A 24412-nucleotide genomic window follows, 5' to 3' on the forward strand; every position below is an offset into this window, starting at 1 on the left:
CTGTACTATACACCAAGATCAGTTTAGAGGAGATTGGGGAGTGACAATACCCACTGCAAAGGCAAGGTATAGTAAAAATAATAATTGCAAATACCTGAGCTGAACATGACACATCCATCTCACTCAGGAGTGTTTTTCTTGTTTTGTATTTACTCTTTTCAGAAAAGGCCAAAATCCAAATCAAGATGCTACAAGACCGATTGAGTTGTCATTGAATATTTTATTTGCAAATGAAAGAGTAATAACTCAGAAGTCGTAAAAATATACATTTTTTTACTTGTGATATTTACATGGATTGTTTTCATCAAACGAACAAACAAAACAATTCCGTACTGTTTTATAAAACCAAAGAGAAGCCACGGCAGAAAAAACAGATGAGAGTAAAGAAAACAAAAGTGTCTTACATTTCCATTTAGTGACGCCGCGCTGAGTGTCTCCCCCTGACATCGAAACAATGTAGTCAAGAGAAACAGCCAACCACACAGATCCCACACAGGCCGGTGATGAGCATAGCACACAAATAAAAGTGCAAAGTACATGGATGATAAATTCAAAATAAAGAAGAAGACAAAATAAAGCTTCATAAAGTTTTCTGTGAATATATTTACAACTGTAGATTTTCTTTTCTTTTTTTCATTTTTTTTCTTCTATTTTTAGCCGAATACAATTATGTTACATCAAAGCAAAGCATTCCCGTTCGTCTGCTCAATCTCTTATGACATGCAGGTAACTTTGCTTTCCTTCTTGAGGGTAACTACAGCCTCTTCCATCTCCTCTCTCAAAAGTAACAATACATCACATTCCCCTATACTGACATACAAGGCCAAACTGCAAAGTCTGAGCATCACTTTGCCCTGCTCAACAGCTTTAATCAGAAATAAAACGGCTTAATAGGACATAAAACATAGTGGCTACATGAGATTCATACTCCTATCATATAACGCAGGATAACCATTTGAATGATTTTATGTTTACTGCACCTTTGAGTGTTGATAATAAGACAATAAGATATTGGATGTGCTGCTGACACTCTGAGGTGTGTTAAGACTTTCCTCCTCCACTCTCTACTGAACTGACAAACGCTCCTTAAAATTAATTTGTTGGAAAGAGCGCAAGTTTGTCAGGCCACAAAGCTACACACATGAGAAGACAGATGCAACGCGGCGGCTCATAAACTGGGGAATCTGCCACCTGAGACTTGCAGTTGCTGGAAAGGAAATCAAAAATTTGAATTTAACAGCTGGAAGACTTGCATCCCATCTTCCACCTTCACTGCTACTTTTTTCTGCAGTGGAGGGAATTCCAACGGCAAGAGCCTACAGGCCTGGCTCATAATCAATCCTGTTATACCTCTCCTGATTCCCAGTACTACTCTCGCAGATTCCCATGGAAGAAAAGTCTTAAAGCATATGCTATCCAGATTAAGATGCATAGCAGAGTTTGTATTCCGGAGTGCATGTGTGTTTGCATGCATGTGTGTGTTTTGTTACAGTAGCTGTTATATCTGTATATCTGTGTGTGTGTGTGTGTGTGTGTGTGTGTTTGTGTGTGTCATGTCTCCTGGGTGATGCAGAGTAGTGTGTACCTTTCTGTGCTGCATTTAGTATCCTGGTTCCATCAGTAAGTTGTAATACCTTCAGACATTCGATCCATCAAATTGATTCTGAAGGAGCAGAAATAACAAGGACTGCCGTTTGGGCTTTTGTTTGTGCAAAACGTGTGTGTGTGTGTGTGTGTGTGTGTGTGTGTGTGTGTATGTATGTGTGTGTGTGTGTGTGTGTGTGTGTGTGTGTGTGTATGTTTGTGAACGAATGCATGCAACTGTGAATGTGCATGAAGCACACACCCTTGTTTCTGTGCGGACTTGAATGTGCCACGTGTACCTGTTTATGTGTGTGTATATACAACTTTGACCTGTTTTGTATTGTGTGTGTGTGTGTGTGTGTGTGTGTGTGTGTTTGTGTGTGTGCACCTTTAGATGCCATTGGTACACCCAGGGCCAAGTGCATTCTATGTTAAGAGACAGCAAGAGCAAGGAGAGACCATACAAGCGGCCTCCAGAGCTGACAATATTATGAATTATGGACGTGCTTTGTCTCGAGACACCACCCCCACAAAAACATGACTAGTGCCTGTGAAGCCAAGGTTAATAGGCATAGAAGTCAGTGAAAACTAAAATAAACACTGCCAGTCTGCAGTCATATCAATTTGGATAGAGGTTACTTTGCCTGACTGGATCCTTCTCTCTCATTGAATGGATAACATGGGAATATGTGGGTGTGGCCCAAGGGCTTATACTGAGTTTACATGCACACACCCACACAGACACACTCACACCCATTCACAAACATGCATGCATGCACGCAAGCACGCACACACAGACACACACACTCAGTAGCTTCCCTGCTTAAATATGAACTGCTGTCTTTAGTTGAATATAAAAGGCATTTTTTTCTCATCTTCCTTTACAGTTAAGTCGCATGTGAAATCCCGCATGTGAAGTCAAACCACATGTGCTTCTCACACAGATGTTGGGTTTCAGAACTTTTGAGGTTGAATTACTATCTATCTATTATCTTGTGTGACAGGTTTTACTTCAGTCTGAAACTTTAGATTTAGAAGTGAAACAAAATTAAAGCTACCGGGCTACCTTAGCTACTGGGATAAGCGCTAGAATGTAGTTACTGAACGAGTCACCGAAACCACGAAAACTGGCAAACTGCGCAAGCGTCAACACTTCAGTTAGGAGCTAGCTAGGTAGCAATAATAGTTTAAATGACAGGGTTTGGGTTACATCTCGTTATTTATAAGGTGCGTCACGTCTTCATGTAGAATGAATTTTAAAGTAATTTATTGCTGCCTTTGGCATTATATTTATTCATTACAATGTGCCATTGTAGGAGGGTTCAAATAACCGTCTGTGTGTTGACGCATGCGCAGTATGCTCGTGTTAACATGCCAGTTACGTTTAGGTACTACATTTTAGCACCTACCTGCTACCGGCCCAGAAAGAATAGTAATATTCAGTACTAGCTATAATATTAAAGTGTTATACTGATAAATATCTCTTCTTAGAACCAGTAGTGGACCTTACATTGTTTAGTTTGTCCTGAGAGTCATAAAAACAAATAAAAACAGCTTATTTCATTTGACAGTATAAACAGCCCCACAAAATGTCATTTTGATATGGATGGCGCACCAGATTAAAGGTCAGGGTTCACCAAAATATTTATTATGTGTTGACTATAAATACTTTTTTTTATGAAAATCTGGAAATTACTTTTCAAGATCAATGCCCAATTTCTGGTCAAGGGGGAATTTTGACCCACTGGTAGTGCCTCAGGAAATGTCAAGAGTCACCAAAAATCTGAAGAATCCTCAGGGGGATCAATAAAATCCATTCAACATCTCATGAGAATCTGGCCAGTAGTTGTGAAGATATCTAGGATTACCTAGATTATTTTTTCTACACTTGCACTCATTACATGTATATGTTTGTTTCACATGAATACTAGGTTCAAATATAAAAAATGTCAAAAGGTGACATTAGAATATGGGGCTTAACTTGTTCACACAACATGTGTACAAAAAACACACATTTTAAATTCACTTTTGGGTTTCCCATTTGACTCTTTTGTAAGGGGTATATCTCCCCTCACATACCCTTATTTATTAAATTAAATGACATCATGTGCGTATATTTATCTGTATGTACAATATAAAACAAGACTGATTACAGAATGTACAGTACATTGTCCCATGGCATGGGATTGCTTTCTCACCATGGATAATTAACTCTGCTTGGTGCTCCCTAGGCTGCATCTGTTGTTACTAGGGCACATTTTGTGAAGTTGTATCTCTCAGTATTTGCTACTGTTGACCCTCAAAGCTGGATGTGAACAGAGACTTAACCACTGGTGTGCTGAAGATAAGGACACAGAAAGAAACCAGAAGAGAAGAGGGATTGCAAAGGCACACTAGATAGGCTACTTTCCCCCTTTTTTCAAATACTTTCAATCAAACTGCACTCGGCCTGTCTGAGGATACGACAAAAAGAGAATTGGCTCAGCGCGACCAATAACCAAGCAGGCCCTGGTGATTCAGCGAGACAGCAATCAAGTGCCACTCCATTGTTATGGATCCAGGGAGAGTACTGACAGTGATACCATACACAGCCTATACAATTGAAGTATCTAGAATCATACTCTTCGCTCCCTTCATTCAGACATAGGAATTGTAAAATTGAACGTCAAAGTCAATTCTTTGTGCCTTAGCTCGAATATTGATTCAGTACCTTATAGGGAGCAGAAAATAATGGGATCCACCATCTTTCTACATCACACATTCATGGTGACAGATTTTGGTTTTGGTTCAGAAATGTAGCAGGTAAACAAAAGAGTAAAAAAAGCAAACAAATAATAACCCATCCTAGGGATTGGTGGCACTTCTTAATATGGATGAATGGACATATAGCTGTCTGTCACCCTTTACAACCTGTTCAGAGAGAAGAAACACAGGAAAACAGAAAAACAATAAAATAAAAACAAGTCCAGCTGGTCTAATATATTCTTATCCCATATATTTAAAGTATTTTACTTGCTATAGGCCTAATACATACTATTTAATTATTCAGGAAAGATATTCAGTACCAGAAAAAGGATATCTGTAGACAGGATGTGGGAGGGGGGTATTAACTCCATTGATCTGACTCCACTGTCAATGCTACATCCTTGCACCTGAAGTTTCCCCTGCTGATTGGTAAAGCAGATGAGCTGTTAGTGAGCCAGCTGAGTCAGTCTCAGGACCGCTGTGGTTTCTCACAGGTTCATTATGAGAGCACGAAAAGACCGAGAGCACTGAGGCAGATGATGCACACGTCGCACACTGTGTCTCTTCACAAGGATGGGCACAATCGGCCCAGCCCATGGGAGGCAAAGGGGTTTGTGGTTTCAGAGCAGGTGCTGGAGACAGCGAGTCAGAGGTGCAGGGTGACATGAATCAGAGACTCACTCCACCCTCCTCCCAGGGAAAAAAAATCAGTAGCTGTCTTCCACTGTCGCACTTTCTTCCTCCTTGTTTCCGCCCTGCTTGTTATGCATCTTGTATTTTTCGACAACCAAAGCTCAACAGCTGTATAACTCCATTGGTATCTGTCTTGGATCTACTTCATCATCCAGCCTTTACTGTGTTCCTTTTTTTCTCTACTGCATGCCTCACCCTTTGATTTGATAAATAAATAAAAGCTCTACTACTATAGGGGGCTCATTCCCCCTTGCTGCACACAATACTTCCCTGTGCCTTCCAAAGCCAAAAGACGGAACTCAGAAAATAAGTTCTGCCTTTAGCCATGAGACACGAACAGTGTTGCATCTCAGGTCTTGCTTTTTGTTTTGTTGTTTAATGTAATTCAGTAGGGGCAAACATGTCTTATTTTCCCTTTTTAAGTATGCATTCATTAAAAGTACTTTTGGACTTATAGTATTGATTCTTTTAATTACATCCTTTTAATTAGTTGCATTTCTTTGTCTATGGAAGAGTCTTAGTCTTTGGGAAGGGGGCTAGGGGCTTGGGCTGGGATGGGAGTCTCACATGGCTGCAGGAAGTGGTGGGCTTTCAGTCCTACACAGTCTGAAAGGCCTTGGTCTGGGCAGGGACCATGAGGGTTGGGGGTGTGGGCCCAGACATGTTCCTGGAGTTGTATTTGGGAGTGGCAGGGGGCTCGGGGGTCTTGGGCACCACTGAAGTGTAGGCTGGAGGGGACTGGGGGAAGCCTGGAGGCTGTCCATTTTCCTTGACAGCTGCTACAGCAGGTGGGCGAGGGCGGTGACCACGCAGGGCACTGTTGTGCACCATGGACTGGGTGGAGGAGGCACCGGAGCGTGAGCTGCCAGAGCGGGATGAGGAGAGGGAGTTGGGCTTCACTAGCTTGGCCTTGGGAGCCTCCGCGTCCTCCCTGTGGTTAGAAATACACACAGCAAACAATGACGACAAAGGTCCATTCATTTTATATCAACTGTCCTTCTTAAAATACAGTAGATAAGAGACACACACATACACACACACACACACACACACACACACACACACACACACACAAACACACACACACACACACACACAAACACACACCTCAAACGCAGTGCCATACCCTAACACCATTCTAAGACCCTATTCACATGGGACTAGTATTTTGTGGGGACCTCATATAATTCATGAGATACCCCCCAGCCAGTTTTGTGAAACACATTTGCATGGAATAATGAAATCTGCTGAAATCACTAGTTCCCCAGATACAAATGTTGAAAAAAAAAGTTTTTGCTCAGAACACAATGAAAAGTTTTGTTTATACGTTCACGACAGAAGGAGAATAACACATTTACATAATAGCACTGAGGAATAGAAACTGCTTGGAGAAAACAACTTAAAATTGACAGTAGCATTAATCGCTAAAACGAAGGAAATTTTTGCTGTGATTGTTACTTGGATGCTATAGAAATGGCAGAGGATCTTTGCAGTCATTATAAATCACTGTCACCAGGTCACCAGGGTGTGTGGGTCGCGAGGCTAAGTCAGCAGGTAATATTATCCCTTGGATATAAGACCTAAATTCTCTACAGAAAGTCACAAATAGAAACCTCTCATCTGTGCACTGTTGACTACACAGTACCTTCTCTGACACGCCAGAGATGGTACTATCACTCTTGAAAGAAAAAAATGAAAATGTTTAAACAACAGTGAGGTTGGTTCTAAATCCATACCCAAGAGATGTGCGTCACTAAAGCTGGTGCGGTCTGGTTCTGCACATTAGTGGAGAGGCTCAGTCTTTTCTTAACATGGTACAAAAACAGAAAACACTTCATCACATCTACATTATTTACTTGAAGCTGTCCCTCAACCATTCTGCATTATGCGTTGTTACATCAGTAAATATGCACCTACACCGACTCCAGCATGTCACAAATAAATGTTATTGCTTTTAAGTGTCATTAGTGATTCACAGGGTCCACCACTGCATGCATGCTTTAGAGTGAGGAATAAACACTAGTGTGTTCCCTCAGCTCTGATGGCACATTGAATTATTGTACATATCTATTAAAACCCTTTTTTTCCTACAGATACATATCTAGTTCTCAAACTGAGCTCCAATGTTATATATAACTATATAATACTTGAAACTTAAAACTTGAATTATGGGGATCTATTTTAGTCTAGTTTCGCTTGAGAGGGCAGTGACCTGTATAAAACTAAAAAATATTTTTATTAGTTTAACAGTACTTTTTCCATTTGTCTGCATTGGTTTTTCATGGTCCCCCTGCTAACTTTGCATATTTTGTGGTCTAAGCTTGGGATCATACCCGTGGGAAGTACTGATGCTGCAGCACCAACATCTCCAGGTGCACCGCCCCAGGTGGCTGAGCACTGAGGTAGGCTATAATTGTATTGTTGCAAGGTATCTTTTTCCTGTTTCATTATACCAAACATGCCTATGTCTCCTTCACCTGAGATATCTTGTTTTTGCACGAGATATTGCATCAGCTAATACATGGCTGTTATAAATCTTCCTGCTCAGTCTAATTGGCGTCAAACACGATTTAGTCAGATATTACAAGTAGTGGCAAGTGGTTTATGCAGGACAGCAACAGGTTTTAAGTCATTTTAAAGTTTAAAGTGAAGCTAAACTTAAAAAGCAACAGTCCCACAGAGAAATGAAAGAACACATTAAGAACCTTTTAACATGCCTTTTAACTAGCAAAATAATACAAAATGGCAAAAGAGTGAACCAGTCACAGAAGAAAAAAGAGGATGCTTAAACCTGATCTCATTTGGAGTCTCCTCCTCCTCATACTTCTTTTTCTCTTTCTTCCGGAAGACGAGCCAGATGATTAATATGACAATGAGGACACCAAGGGATATTCCCACCACTGCACCTGCTACCATGCCTATATCCCTCACATCTGTGAATGGAGAAGAGAGTGATCAGTGATGGGAGAAAGAGATACTTATCACGTATTATTCATCATTCACAAATACTCATGATCCATGCTTATTTACTGGAAATACCTCAACATATTTGTGCCACAGTTCCCACATTCAATTTAACACCAGGACTTTCTGCTGAGCAACTATATGTGTCATTTTCTCTACACATGACCCCTCTCAGGAAATGTATTAGTGTGACAGTGAAACACAACTGTTGGAGCATAGGTGGTGACCAGTGGGCAACAGTTTAAGTTCAGTGCAGTCCCTATAGTGTGTGTGTGTGTGTGTGTGTGTGTGTGTGTGTGTGTGTGTGTGTGTGTGTGTGTGTATTTCCAGCTGTAGTTTGAAACGATAACCATCAATCAGTTTGGTGTGAGGTGAACTCTGCGAGGTCGACTCTCCCTTCCCTCCCAAAACTTACGTTGCATTGTGACCTCAATGGTACAGTTTTCCTCTCCCACGTCATTGCTTGCTGTGCATCGGTAGACTCCTGTGCTGTCCATGGTGAGATTCCTCAGGGTCACAAGCTCTGGGTTCTTGAGATCTGGGGAAGTAAAATAAATAACTATTAGTGTGAAGTGTCTTCTGTATATTGTTTCGCATTCCTGCATGTTTATCCACAATGTCAATTACATTTGCAGGACGTTAGAGACAACTTAAATATATTTTATGGTTGGAACACAAGAGAGAGAGAGAGCGAGAGGGGGTGGGGGTGGAAGTAGGAAGGGGATAGACAGAGGCATTGATGGAGTGTTTATTTAAGAACGAGACCCATGACACTGAGGAGGACTTAAAGAGAGTAGCAGCAGCGTGTCTGAGAGAGCGATGGAGCCCCACAGCCCCATGGGATATTTAGTCATCCCTACCAATGACAACCATGTGATATTACTTTTCACCAGACCCATAAATAATGGCTGCTGATGCTGTGTGTTATCATCCAATGAAAACTAATTAGACTGAACAGGTGTTGTTTGGTGGAGGTCATTAATTTTAAGGTTTTCGTCTGGGCACGTGCCATCATGGATGCCAGTTGAACACTGGAGGGAAAACTGAGGTTGAGAGGGTAGCAGTTGGCGGTTTAGAGAATACATAGTAGGGAGAATTGCCCTACTATTGGCTTTTCTGCTATAAACTGTATAGTACTATTTAGAGGCGGATATGCCTGGTTATGATCCAAGAGGAATGCCAGAATCCACACCATGTGAATGAAGTGTGCCTCAGGGCCAATGCTTTTCTTTGGTACAGACTGGGAGCTGCCAGACCAGTTCTGTGTATTACATTTGATTTCCTCCACTTTATACCCAATTCAAGAAAAACACTCAGTTTACACTGACTTCATGCATGCAGGTATAATTCACTTGAGCCAGGCTGATATTTCAATGTCAAAGATGTCTTCATCAAATGACAGTATCAGCCTGGATTCTCGTGTTTGTATAGCTCATCCCAACAGAGTAGAACTAGAAATCACAGGGCTGTGTTCTGTTTGATTTCCGGGAAGAAAAAAAAGAAGTAGTATGCATAATGTGGTCTGTGTCTGTAAATGTTAGTACTGGCACTGGTCTATAAGATAAGAAATGCATGCGGAATCAGTGGCCTAATTGGGACAATCTGAGCTCATCTGAGTGCCTCTTAGTAAAGTATTGTAACTGTTAATGATCTAGTGAATCAGCTCAGACCACCAGGAGAAAGGCATTGTACTGGGCAGATTTAGGTGTCAATGTGAAGTTGGGAGAAGGCCAAGGAAAGGCGGCGTACTCAGCAAAACACCTCCTCGGATAAATGCAGTCTATCAAAATCACTAATATAAAAATGAATCTTTGTAGCATTACTCTGCAGAGGGCTTGAATGATGAATCAGCACGTCAGTGTAGTGCCAATTATTTTCCTTACCTATCAGTGCCAGGTTTGGCAATTTGCCCAGACTCTTGCCTTTGTCCAGTACTCGCTCCCACTTGTAGTTGATGGGGTCAGAACCATCGCTGGACTTGCAGCTCAGCTTGACATCGCTGCCCTCCAGGAGCTTGCCATCCATCCAGCACCTCGGCTTGGAAGGTTTGACTGTAAGAACACATGGGAATCAAAAACATTTAAATACAAATCTGCAACATACAAGCAAATGTTTGTTCTTTGTCACACATTGGTACATTTAGATGCTTTTTGCTGTTAATAATAAAGCAAGGTAATAGAAAATGCAAACAAAGTTAAGGCAGAACAGTAAATACTGCAAGGTTCTTACATGTACTGTATGACTTATATGTGTAGTTTCAAATAAAGTAAAAATATAGTCTTAAATATAGGCTCATTATTTAATTTATGAAGTAATCTTTTAATGAGCTAGAGATACAAGACCAAAAATAAATGTGTAGCATCTCCAAAACAGGCTTTTTGTATTTGACAGTCATTGAGAGACTCATATTACTAAAACTGTGGGCTGTGTGATATATGGGAATATAGACACATTCCCTAATTTGGAACTGTTATTGCTATTATAAAGCTTAAAAGCGCAAGAAAATATTCTATGAGTTCATAAAATCCATCTTCCATTCATTATCGATGGTTAGGTTGATGATAATATTATTCTTTAAGTGTCTAAAATGGAGGGTTAGTTGAAATATAGTTTTACAATGAATTTTCTCTTTATATATAAAAAAAATGACTGAAGCATGAGTTATTCCATAATGTGAAGCCAAGTGAAACAGTCCAAAACTAGTGTATCACCTCAAAATAAAACACCACATTAAATGAAGAGCAAAGACATAAAAGTGAAATAATAAGATTACACCTGGCTTGTTAAGTTGCACAAAGTTGAAATGTTTATAAACTTTATTTGAATGTGTCTATCTATATCCACGACTGGCGTCATTTACAACTTTTAAAAAGGGTGAATCGAACATCACAGTCATTTCTCTGAGCTGGTGACACACACAGAAAAAAAATAGACCCATGGATCAATGTGACCCCAAAGCTGGCTGTGGGCGCTTGTGGTAATATGTTCTCCACAGGTCAAAGGTTTTGGTTATAGTCCAGTAGCCGGAGGCACAGTACAGTATAGCTGGTGCCTGCTCAGCCCTGTACAGCTGCTCTTAGATACACGCTAAGAGGCACTGCAAAGCTATCAAAGCAGGAAAATAGCACACTGTTTTCTCCCTCACAAGGGATATATTTTTAGATCAGTGGTGGACTACATTTAAACATCTCTTTTGTGTTTTTGTTATGCTGTCATATTAGCAATGTCAACTTTTGTGTATTTGGCTGCTTGTCAGCAAAGTTGCACTATAAGTAACTCTGTAATGCTAAAATATAGAGAGTTGCCGGAATGTAAAGCCAGATAGCTTATGTGCCTTTGTCCGTCCAGCCCTCCTTTTCTCCATCCCGTCCTCATCCTTGTGTGCATCCTGCAGCTTTGTCAGGGTCAGTTAGGCCTAACTGCAGCAGGAGCAGTTTAAGCCTCAGACACACATGCACAAATACAAACCCACCTACAAAAACATACCCACACACCTATAAAAACACAAACACAATCAAACACACTAAGTCAAAAATATCTGCACATGCAAATCCACACGCCACCGTCCAGGCGTTACCGTGCAAGCTTGCACATAAACACAAACACAACCACTGGAGGCACGCATAAACCCTGGCGTGCACACAAATACATACACTCACACGCTGTCCCATGCCAAGCCAGCTACCAGCTCGGCTGCCAAGCTATTATCTTAGCGTGGGGAGCGAGAGAAAAATGCAAATGTTCGTCTCTCTCAAAATCGAAAGTGTCACCACAAAGCTGAGGGCAATTTGTAAAAACCGAGGCTCTAACTCACTGAAATGTCTTTATGGAAGAGAGAGGAGAGTGAGCGCAAGAGGATTAACAGACTGTTCCATTAGAAAACCAATAACCGCGGGTTGAACTAATCTCCCATGATGTTTTAATAAATCGCCTACTTTTCTGACATTGAGAACACTTTTGCTCCTCCCGCTGGACTTTGTGGCTGGCTTTTGTGGTACAGACGCTCCCCTTTTGCTATCTGTCCTTCAGAATTGGTTAGCTATTTGAGATATGCAGGCAAAGACACATATTACCACTGAGCTAGTTGTTAAGCTAAGCCATTTATAACCATCTGTGTATTGGGCAAATGAGGAAAACAAAGAGGAAAAGAAGGGAATACAATGTACAATGATGACTTTGCTGTGGCTTATGAGGCCAAAACAGGCTTTTCTATAGTAACTAGAGCTAAGACATGACTTCCGAAGAAGCTCAACAGTGACTAGATTGATGACAGTTTTTCAATGTCATTATAAACTACTAAATTTCATTACAGTATCAAACTTAGAGCAGGGTCTGTTGTCTGTTTCTCATAGATCTCATAGAGGACACAAATGTATTAGCCTGTGCAACATGAATAATTTAACTTGATGCTTGTCCATGTAACTTGGACCCTAACATAATCAATCATGCTCTTCCAGACCCAGTCGCATGTTTCTGGTCTCACCTCATCAACGAATCTATCCAAACGAACCCAAACAGCATGAGCAAAATCAAATCACACTGTCTGAATCAAATTGAATCATTAGGACATTCAGCACGATGGAGGAAATGTGCCAGGCTAATGATCCAGTGATTAGGTCTGTGTGTGTGTGTGAGTGAGAGAGAGAGTGTGTATGTATGTACAAATGGGTTTGGGTCTCTTCATAACCTGAGTGTGTGTCTATTACAATGTGTCTGACAACACTCACCCAGCACAATGAGGTTGACCTGGCTCCAGTGGTACTTTCCCCCAGTCTTGACTTTACAGTGGTATTCCCCGGAGTCAGTCAACAGCAGGTCACTGATCAGCAGGGAGGCGTCTCCAGCCAGGTACTCCCCAGCAAAGGACAGACGGCTGGCCTCGCTGCCTGTCGCCTCATTGGTGTACACCTGGCCCCCAAAGAAGGTAATGATCTAGATGTATTGAAGAGAAGAAAATTGGAGATTTATTTGAACATTGTTTACTTTATTCACTGACTACTCTCCTGAATACCAAACTCTCTTGTGTGACAAGCTCCTAATGACTCCTTCTACATCACTAAAAGCTTGATCAAACCACAGTTATCCCACTGCCACTTAATGTGCCTTACTCTTCCTTTTAGAATCATTTTCCAATTTCCTCTTGGACCTGGAAAACTAACATTTGGTGTTAATAATTCCAATTATTATATATAAACGAATATCATATACATACATACATACATACATACACATATATATACACACACACACACACACACACACACATATACATATACATATACATATATATATATATATATATAATGTCCGTTTGGCATAAACTGCCATAACTCTTGAGTGCATTATGCTTTTGTCAGTGTAGTGCTTGCACAATCAAAAAATTAGCATGTGTATACATTAGCATGTCGGCTACCTGGGCAGTGTCAATGACACACGGGTCTCCGGATCGCTTAATAGTATTCACAATAAAGAGCTACTGAGTATTGCAGTCAGTATTGTATTGAAGTCAGAAGCATTGCATCAGTCATTTTCAGAAATATAATAAACACACCAAGTAATAGTAATAAAATGACCAAATGGGGAGGTCTTTTGAGGTACATTTATACTATGAATTGTTGTGTTTCTGTATGTATATTTATGTTGACTATATGTGTGCACCTCACACAAACACACACACAAACACAAACACAAACACACACACACACACACACACACACACACACACACACACACACACACACACACACACACACACACACACAGTATAGGGTATACATACACACATACCTACAGTATGTGTGCATGTATATTTAAAATCAGATGCATATACTGTATACTCATATTGGTAAGTAGTTTCTATAGTGTTATTTAGTTTTCTGTATGATTTGCTTATAAAAGAACTATTGTATTTGTCTAAATCACAAAATAAGTCAAATATAGAACACAAAAGAAACACCGATCGGACAAAGCACATCTTTATCAGAACTTTGAAACTTTCCTTTTATTTTTAGTATAAGGTTTATTGATGCTTGCAAAAACTGGGTCTTCAAAGGTATAATCTGATGATTTGAAACTTCACTGTAGACATCTAACGTCTGTACACCTAAAACGCCTTCATTTTCTTTTCTCTGCCTGTTTAAGTTTTTGTATGGATTATTTCTATATACTCTCCTTGTTTCTCTTTCCCTTTCTCTCTCTTTGCCTCTTTCTCTCTCCATCCACATCCACAAACACAAACAAACACAGCTGTCACAGTGGCCTATTACTCAGGGCAAGTGAGAGCCTGCAGGTGGGGACTGCTAAATGCCGGTGCCACAGTGCATCAGTGCCTAAGAAACAGGGGCACCTGCTGTGATCACAGGTGACGACTGGCCATTTACAAACACACATGCAAAACCTACACACAGAAGGTATAGTAGCTTTGAAACAAACATGTAGAGTAGAAACACACAATGAATGCAAACAGACATACATTACTGTGCCACAGCTACAGGCACAGAGCGACACAGCTCTGGCACCTAAACTAAGTGGGACATATTTTAAAAAGCATCTGCCTATGGGCACACTTCTGCTGCCTTTATGGACTCTGGATAAGTATTACTCAAATACATATGAACTACACTACACGTGTATGTGTATTCGTGCCTCTGGTTATGTCTGGGCGTACTCTTGAACACATGCTTATGGTTTATGACACCGATAGAGAGAGATAGTGAAAGTGCCCGTTAGTGTAAGAAATTTAAGAGGAACTGAGTCAATTGGCCAATGGCTGTTAGCATAGTTTGCAATTAAAATGAGGTGGTTGTCTATTCAGTAAAAATTTAAAATACTGTCTGCAGACGTGGAATGTCTCTACCTTTCCGAGCTTTTTTGAATGGATAAGGAGTCTTTACATGAAACACTTGGCTCAGTTATTTTTAAATACTACAGTAAAATTGTTTTGTTGACTTGCAAGGTTATTTTCAGATGTACAACAAAACATTTACTATTAACAAAACCTGGATTCTGCCTGTACTGGTTGCGTGTGGCAAAAATATCAGATTCTCATTTAGGTATTTTGTTTTCATATCATACTGTGATAAAACATAATAATGCACGACAGCCATTTACCTTTTCTATCAAGGTGGGATTGTTAAGGATAATTTGGGCCAGATTGCACACAAACCAAGAGTATTGCTTTTATTCCAACATTTAAGGCATTTAGGTTTTGTTTTAAAACTGTCGTCCATAATGTTTTTAATTTATATATCGGTAATGTATCCATCTGAATAGCAGAGTGAATACAGAAGAAGAAATATAGAAAAATGCACATTTTGCATATTTGCCATAGTTGGAGACACTCTCCACTCTACTTTTAATGAATATTAATCAGCTCAGTGGGCCATAACTGTCCTGGTAATCAATGCTAATAAAGTATGTTCAAAATTGTGTGCTGGAAGGGGAGCAATTTTGCATTGTCTTACATAAAAAATCAACAGCATACATTAGAATCCCAATGCTGCTGGTGTATTTCCCAAGAAAGATGACAAATTGTGGAAAGTTAAGAATTTCATCTTTAAGCAGCTTACTTTCATTGTTTCACAGTTTTTTGGAAAATGAAATCATTCCAGGTCTGTTCCACCGCTGTCGCTACACCCAGTGTTTTGAGTGACTATACTTATACTGGCAGGTCAGCATAGTGAAAACCAGAGGGGCCAGTCTTTTACTTTTCATCTTGAAGAATGTGGATGAACTTTGGTGAGATGTCTCGAGCCACTCTGTGTCCTCAACACATGTATCCTGTACATTTGCAAACAGAGGCTAAATGTTGACAAGATGCTCTTTCCCTCTGAACACGGCCCTCCAGCTGAACAAAAGAATGATTTATTCATTCAGCTGCAGGCGCAGTCTCTTTCCTAATCAAATTTTCAGACGTTTGATTTTAATTAATGGCGCCTTCAATGTTATCTTCCCGTTAAATATTCATCGCAATGTGGCAGCACCCTCTGAATCATCAAAGCGTAAGACACTTGTTTTCCCCTTTCTTTCATTCCTAGCCCCTCTGTTTCCCCATCCACACCCTCCTTTATCACTCTCCTTTGTGCTAACCAACACATCAGTGCATGAACAAACCACTTTCAAAGAGAAAGGAAATTTCTTTCTTCCGACAGAAAGCTAGTGAGATTTTACACTCTGTTTGTCATCAGATACTACGTTCAATTTGGGTGAAGAAAGGCAATGATTCAAAACCAGTGGGACGATACCAAAAACGTCTAAAGAGGATGTAGACACAAAACCAAGTTAAGGCGATTTAGAGACTTCAACCAGGTGATGCTATTCTTAAAACAGAATAGTTATGCTGACGACTAGAATCAGCTGCCATCTACTGATTTCATGTTTTGTGTAGTTTCTAAATTCCAGATGGACACACAGCAAATGAAACCCAAATAAATATCACTATAAGTGGAGCATTTTCGGAGCATAGCAGAAAATAATATAACATAAGTCATGTATTTGGAATTAAAGCATTTCATGACCGACTTAAGTAAACAATTTAAAAGACAGAATATGTAACAGATGCTAAACAATACTTAGTTGTAATTCAATCTCATGTGTGATGTAAAGCCTTGACAACCATTGGGTAAAAACAAGTATAATAACGTGCAAAGAAAGCAGGAGCACTTTAGAGTGACAGATATGCAGCATAGGCTGTCTTTATTTTATGAGCTGACATTTTTGGAAAAACAGTGTGCCTTCCTTAGAGCTTAAGGGAGTGTGTGTGCCGTTTCACTTCAGTTGTGTGTTGGTGAATAAGTGTACAGCAAAATCTCTAGACAACCTGGAGTTTTTAAGAAAAATACTGCAGTAATGTTGCTCAATCTGTTAGCTAACGTTAGCTTGGCTTAGCGATTTCTAGCAAGCTGCCAGTTCTTAAGGTTAGTGTTAGTTATGCTACAGAGCTAGCAGCCACATATTAGATGGAAAGCGACATAATTTAGACGGTTTCTGTGTTAGAAGTGTTAGAGGTGTTAGAAACAGTGCAGTCACATTTGTAAAAAAACAACTAATTGAAAATCATGTTCAAGTTGGGTTCGTGCCTTTCATGCTGTAGAAAAAAGGGTCTAAGGTTATAACTACAAAATGAGTTGGGGAACATTCTGGGCATCACTGTTCCTTTGTGAAAAGCACTAAAAATTGAAGTGCCACAGTAACTTTGGGCATTGACTTAATGTCCAACTATTATGGGTCCTGTTGGAAATCAATCAGCATGACTCAAATGGAGGAAAGCTAGAAGATAGATAAAAAAGTGGATGTGTGAAAGAGAGAGGGAAAGGAGGAGGGAAAGATATATGTCAGGTAATTAAAAAATATAGCAGTAGTCGACAGAGGTCTGTGTTTTAGCACAAATGGTCCCATTGCCATCTTGAAAGTTCTATAGCAAAGGTCAGAAAAACCTAGAAACCCCAGGGTTCAAAGTCATCAAACATGTATTTGAGTTGTTTTTGTGTTTCTTTTCTGCCTGTAGCATAAAAACACTTTTACTTTTACTTCTGAAGACTGTTGGCAATGACCAGTTAAAGAAGCATAACATATTTCTTAAGCTTTACTTTGCAGTAGCATGCAATAAGAAAAAAATACAATAAGTCATGATACAGTGAAATTATAATTTCCAAGGGACTGATTTCAATTATTGTGTTAAAAACACACAAAAACAGAAAGAAAAGAGAATCTTATCTCACCACTTTTTGTCTGGAGTTTGGTTTCTGCAGTAGCCACTCTATGTCGAGAGAGTTGGACGACGGGAACTGGTGGTGGCATGGTAAGGTTGCATTGTCCCCGACAACCTTCTTCATCTCCGTCTGGGCACCCACTGACAACAGGCCGAATAGAACTGAGGAAGGGGGGGGGAGAGATGTCAGCTTGGGACACTTGCTAAATCCAAACTTGAGACAAGAGGCAGATGCTGCAGATAGGAAGCAAAACCATGCAGATAGAGGAAATTGAGACAGAAGACGCAACGAGAGATATGACCCAGAATCCCAATCACTATCTGACAGATGCTGAGATACGTCACACTAAAGAGAGAGGATTCTTCTTCTTTTTTTATTATTATACATTTTTTTTTACAGGAAATAGTGTTCGGCATAGGAGCTCAGAGAGGAGTATTACGATGATCTTTTTTGTTAACCCCTTTTGACAAGGGCAGTCAAAGAGCACATTGTTAGTCACAGCAAGAGCTGTGGGAATTGGGAAGGAAAGGTACATAGCTTTCAACTACTGAGGAGCTACGCTGCCTGCACATGGACAGGTCTGGTGTAAAACTGAAGACATACATATTGAGTCTTGACTTACTAAAATTTGCCAAACTAGTTGTGGTCACATTCCTATTATTACATGTGACAAAGTAGACTAACAGATTTGACACTATCCACAAACGGAACATGCAATCATAGTAACACACATTCCAAAATATCCCACAGTCTCCTCAGGGAAGAACTTGCAGTAGAAAGTAGCAATAACGATGATTGTGTGCACAAGCGAGTGATTTTGGACACCGGCCAGACTGTCAGTGGCTGTCTCCATGGGGGAGCAGCGAGGCTAATTTATTGGAGGATGCTGGACAGCCCGGCGGGCTTGAGTGGAATTAGCCAGAGGCGTCAGAGGGGATTGCTGGAAACTAAGTGTGTGTGTGTGTGTGTGTGTGTGTGTGTGTGTGTGTGTTTGTGTCCAGAAGGGGTGGTGCACTGTGGAGAAATTCAACACCCTCCACCTGGTAGAAAGACTGTACGATACTGCAGAGCACCATTGAGCTTATACACTCAAATGTGACAGATATTTTTGGCTCTACAACATTTAACTTAACTACCTGCCTTCAATTTCAATGCCAAACGAGCCGATAGCTTCTGGGGATTATGAGCACTTAAAATAAAGTTATCCAGCCAGCAGTCTCTCATTTGGAATCATCCAGGAATGTACAGGTTGTGTAAATATTGTTACATCCCCTTTTCATTATCATGCTGCTTAATAGCTCAAAGGTTCAATATTTCCTCCTGTTTGCACAGAATAAATATACATTGTTGTTCAGGACACGCATTTAAAGAAAAAACTCTGCGGTGGAGTAATTCAACCCAGAGCCCTTTGAAAGAATTCCTTTGTTCTCAACAGACACAATTGCATGTAGTCAAATGTTCCACAGGAGGCCACTCACTGGGCGCCTGTCCACTAGTTCACTGGTCCACCCTCACAGGAGCCAACACCCTTTCCCATAAGTGATCTCTGGGCCAATGAAAATGTCAGCCCTGTGCCGTGAAACCAATGAGTCAGTGCTGACGCAGGACACAGAGGAGTAGCCTCACACAAACCACTTCTTCCAAGGGAGCTTCAGTCAGATATGCAGTTATTTAAGTTTTGTTTAAGCTCTGTCTCTACTTTGTGAGTCTTCCGCTATAAGCCTGAGCTCCGGGCTACTCACTGTCAATCAAGTTTAAGGTTTCCAATTGACATTCACCATTTGGACAGAGAGAGGGCACTTCATGGTTGAATGTTTGTGTGACCATTTGGCAGCCCAGGAGTGACAGGACACATTTCTGAGGTCCTTCTGCTCTGTTGGACCACCTGCTAAGTTCAAGTCATTAGTCAGCAGAAAAATAAGGGCCACCCCTCCTCCAGAACCCTGAAGGTATCCCCATTTATGACTTTTTAATGCAGCATTTGCAGGGTCATTCATCTTATGGGCTCCCCACCGATTTTAGTTTGGATGTCAGAAAAGAGCGAGAGAGAGAGAGAGAGAGAGAGAGAGAGAGAGAGAGAGACAGAGAGAGCGAGAGAGAGAGACAGAGATTTGCAGTGAAAGGAATATTCAAGAGAGAGAATGGTCAGACCGACCGTGTGTGTGTGTGTGTGTGTGTGTATGTGTGTGTGTGTGTGTGTGTGTGTGCATGCAATTGGTTGGACCTAATGGTGCACATTAATACCTGATGGTGGTATAGGGGTCTGCTGGGAGACCTGTGCCCACTGTCTCTCCCCTCAGCTCCTCAGGCTAACCTCTGTAATCAGTGCTCCCACACCCATCAGCAGCCCCGGGCTGAACCCAGCACTGTGTAGCAGGCCTGATAAGAGCTCCCTGCTTCTTTTCTCACCTTCCACCTCCTACTTAACTGCCCACTGCTTCAACTGTAGGCTCTGTAAATGAAAGAGTTTACCTAAAAGATATAGGGCCAGGGTGACCGCTGAAAGCGGGGCATTGCAATCTTTTTCCACACAAAGTACTAGACTTTCCACAAGCTGACTTTAAATTGACCTTCAATCAATGATGGGGTCTGGTGTCAGAAATGTGCTTCATTGCCCAACAATGAGGATTTAAGTGTCATAATAGCAAATAGCAAAATGTGCTGTATCTGTGACGGAAAGAAAATTATAGGTTACGTTTTGCCAGAAGGAGTTGGCAGACAAATCAAAATGGGTATTGGTTGGTATACAGTCGCTGCTCCCCACTTTCCCACTGATTTATGGTCATGCAGAGGGGCTTTTGTGCTGTGGAATGGATGACACAGTGCTCCCAAAATAAGCTCGCCTTGATGTGCGTTTGCATTTGGATTGGCCTTATTTACCGTGTGCATAGCTGGAATGGTTGGACTGCAAGATCCCATCATTTGTGTCAACATCAACTATGAGACACAACAGAATTAATTGTTGTGGCAGCTATGCACACAAAGTATGAAAAAGTGTTTGGTCAGTCAAGTTTGGGTTTATGACCTTGACACTGAATTTGCAGTAAGGTGACCTAGACAGAATAAAAACTGAAATAACGTTCCTGGCTACAGTGCTGTGCATGCATTCACATGTCTTTATGAGATTTTATAAGGACATGGGAAAGGCCATCTAAATAAACATGGCCATCTTGAGGGAGAGATAAATGTAGAAAGAACTTGTGATATGATAGCTGGCGCCATATCCCAGGCCATGTCCTCCATCCCTCCTTCTCTATCATTGTGTCTGCTTTTCTCAGCTCCGTTTGGCTAAGCTTCATGCTTTCATTTGTGGTGAGGTTCAATCTTTACCCACAAAAAGAAAGAAAAGAAGCATATAATAATTAACAAAAGAAAGTGGAAGCTAACACCAGAGGTTAGAGAGAGTATGAGAGAGAGAGAGAGAGAGTATGAGAGAAAGAGAGAGTATGAGAGAGAGAGAGAGAGAGAGAGAGAGAGAGAGAGAGAGAGAAAGAAAAGACAGACACATTTGACAAAGAGAGATTGAGAGGCTATGGTGAAATATGGAGGAACCCATTTCCATGAAAAGGCCCTAGGGGGAGTTGTGCTCCAGTAAATCCGCCTTACAGAGCCCTCCAATCTTGTTATAGTGTGGCCAGTGAGACGGACAGACAGACAAACAAGACAGGCCTGGATCTTTCACACTACCCAAAGTCAAGCCCCATATCCCCGCAGTCAGCACATTGGCCTGGCTGGGGCCTTTGCTATGTCCAAAGCTTGTGACCTCTGGTACTGAAACACAGCAGATCAGAGATGGGGAGGGGGGCAGAGAGAGATAGAGGGGTGAAAGGAATGAAAGGACAGAGAAAAATGGGTTGAGGGAGGGGTGGAGGGATGGTGCAATGCCTTATTTTGAGCACTTACTGTAAGTCACTGGTGTAGAGGATGGATTATACCATCACAAAGGTGGTTTTAGACACAGGTTAGTAGATGCACAATATGAGAAAAAGACAGGAGGTATCACGGTTTTATTTTGGCTGACAATTTCCTATTGTGTGCATTAACGCTGTTTTTCATGTACAGAATTCATTTGCGCCCATCTACATTTTCTGTACATGTGTGACTACTGATGTGTATGATGTATGCGTTATGTGAACACATGCTGCCTATCTACATAACAGAGATGCGATGGACTATCTTTTGCCGACAGTAAAATAGTGCCTCAGCACACAAACCTTTGCATTTATAATACTCATCAGTCATCAGGCTTACAGACTCAAGTCACATTTGAGTAACGTGTACAGTCTCACTGCAGCAGGCAAAAGTACCAATCATCTCCCAACCCTGTAAATCTGTAAAAGAACTGTTTATCTTCTGTCAATTACAGGCTAATCAAGAAACAGGATTAATTGCAGAAAAAGGGGAAATGTTTGGGTTATGACCTCCAAATAAATTCTCAGAAAAAATAGGACTTTATGCATGTAACTAGCAAAATCTGACATGGCAAATATAAATAAAATACCTCCATTGTTATTGCTGACATAAAGCTACTTTTTAGCTGAGTTGGAGACATACTGAGAGGAGCATAGGGCTGATGAGACAACAATGAAATACTCACAGCTCAGCGTGTTTAAAAGGCTGTGTCTGCCCCCACCAATAGTACAGCAATCTTGTGTGACCTGAATTGGCTATTTAAATGCCAAACATATATGCTATAAATACCACCAATGTGGTGACACATAGATCCACAGATACTAGGTTACTTCTTGCCCTTTCATCTTTCCTGATATCTTTGAGGATTTCGAGACAGACTTGCTTGAAACACCGATAAAATCTTCAGATGTCTTAGCAGACAAGAAGCCGCCTCCAGTTGTTAGCGCAAACTGAGCGCCTACAAAAACAACCCCCATGCACACTCTGTGAGAGAGTCCTTTATTCATACAGCCATCGCTCCCTTTTTAATTATAGCTTCTTAAGGGGTAAGTCTCTTTAAATGTACCAAGTTATCCTGCCCTATTAAAACACATGTTTTGCATGTGGCACACTAAACTAGCCTCCGTGTACTTTCAAGGCCCAACTCATGAATATATTGCTCCTGTGAAAATCAAAGGGGCTGTTTTTTCCCTGACTGGAGGCTGACTCTTTGAAGGGATAAAATCCCATAATCCTCCTCGCATCACACCCAGCGACTGACACTCCCTTCTGCTGACACGAAGCTTTTGTCGGTAACACTTTACAATAAAGTATATGGAGTCATTACCAAGGAATGAATAAGGAACAAATAAGAGCTAATAGCTAATTACCAATAGCTTACAAGTTGTTCCGGAATAACTCCTTCCTTTTCCCCTATTGTTTCAATATTACTGTTTTTGTGCAAGCCTCACTTGAGAATTGTTACGAAATTGTTAAGAAATGTGTCACTGCTTCCCAACTATCTTACCACAACTTTCCACGTTTTTGTCTCTTTAAGGGGAAAGTAGCACAACCATTTATTGGTGAATGACACCACCCAGAGACAGCTGAAAAAAAGAATATATATATAGTAAATCTTGTAATGTCAGTAATCATGAGGTAATGATGAATTCCTTATAAGAACTCATTATGAGGCACCATTTTACTTGACCGAATGCAAAACTAATACAGTACCTATTACTATGTACAGTACGTCAGAATAAAGTAATGATTACTTATTGATTATATGCTTTTTAGCTTTAGCTGTCACCATTTTATTTCTATTACTTGTAGCACCATGAGGGCTACTTCAGGAGTGAGTCATCTGGATCTTGAAAACATCTAAAAGTGAGGGCCATCCTCTTCATGTTCATCTTTGAGGAGAGGTTTCTAAGAAGTCTGGCTAGAGAGTAATGGATGGGTTTGAGGAAGAAAAGAAGGAATGGAATCATTTCCACAATAATCACTTGAACCTGGAGGGGAAGGCGGATAGGAAAAGAGAGGGAAGACCATTGGCAATAGGAAGATAAAATACCACTGAGTTCTGAATAATAGAAGGCCCTGTGGTAAATGTTCACCTTGTGTCGCTCTTATTGCCTTCATTAGCATCCCTTTCATGGCCTTGTCATTGCTGCCACGTCGAGTGATAGGGGACGCCATCCCGCTGACAGATCCTCAAAATAGATCCAAAATTAGTTTCGCGACAAGCACTTTTAATTCCCCCAAAGTATTCTGCATTTTCTCTCAGCAAAATAAGGAAGTAGGGAGGAGATGGGAAAAAAAGCTAATTACACCATTCCCCAAGGGAGGGAGAGTCAGTGAAACCTGCTTACAGTGCTATACACATCTCATCAATGCAGCATCTGGTGCCTTCACCCACACTCACGGTTGTAGCTGTCCAAGATGCTACGGCTATTTCATAAATCTTCTGGTTTTAGCCTGAAACAGTCCAAAGAGCACAGAGCATCTCATAAAGGGCTACACTTTGGCTCAAAGTCTTTCGTTGTCATGCAACACTTTCACCAACCTGCACGACAAACGCTGCTTGCACTTACCATCTTTGTACAAGTTAACTGTGCTGAGTTTGGGTTGGTATCTTTACAAAAATTCAAAAAATATACACACATATATCCGAATAAAAGACAACACTGAGACACTACACATTATTTTGAGAGCAGCCTATGTTTTAATTCTATCCACCTTATGTGGCTTTAAAAAAATAAAAATAAAACACAGCTAGCCACGTGACCAAGTGGAAAGAGTAAAGAGCAGGATCCTTAGAACTT

General features: G+C 40.8%; 1 protein-coding gene across 1 annotated transcript in view; it reads right to left on the reverse strand.

The window, feature by feature from the left end:
- Positions 1 to 203: 203 nt before the first annotated feature.
- Positions 204 to 24412, reverse strand: part of clmpb (CXADR like membrane protein b) — a 64054-nt gene continuing 39845 nt past the window's right edge. The window contains exons 2-7 of the mRNA XM_031290802.2: positions 17706 to 17857; positions 12714 to 12918; positions 9870 to 10037; positions 8402 to 8524; positions 7814 to 7955; positions 204 to 5953 (exon numbers count right to left, since the gene is read on the reverse strand). Of these exons, the coding sequence (XP_031146662.1) occupies positions 5620 to 5953; positions 7814 to 7955; positions 8402 to 8524; positions 9870 to 10037; positions 12714 to 12918; positions 17706 to 17857 (1124 nt within the window). The 3' untranslated portion in view covers positions 204 to 5619. The remainder of the gene's footprint in view (positions 5954 to 7813; positions 7956 to 8401; positions 8525 to 9869; positions 10038 to 12713; positions 12919 to 17705; positions 17858 to 24412) is intronic.

Source organism: Sander lucioperca, chromosome 8 (assembly GCF_008315115.2).
Source record: "Sander lucioperca isolate FBNREF2018 chromosome 8, SLUC_FBN_1.2, whole genome shotgun sequence".
Classification (NCBI taxonomy): domain Eukaryota; kingdom Metazoa; phylum Chordata; class Actinopteri; order Perciformes; family Percidae; genus Sander; species Sander lucioperca.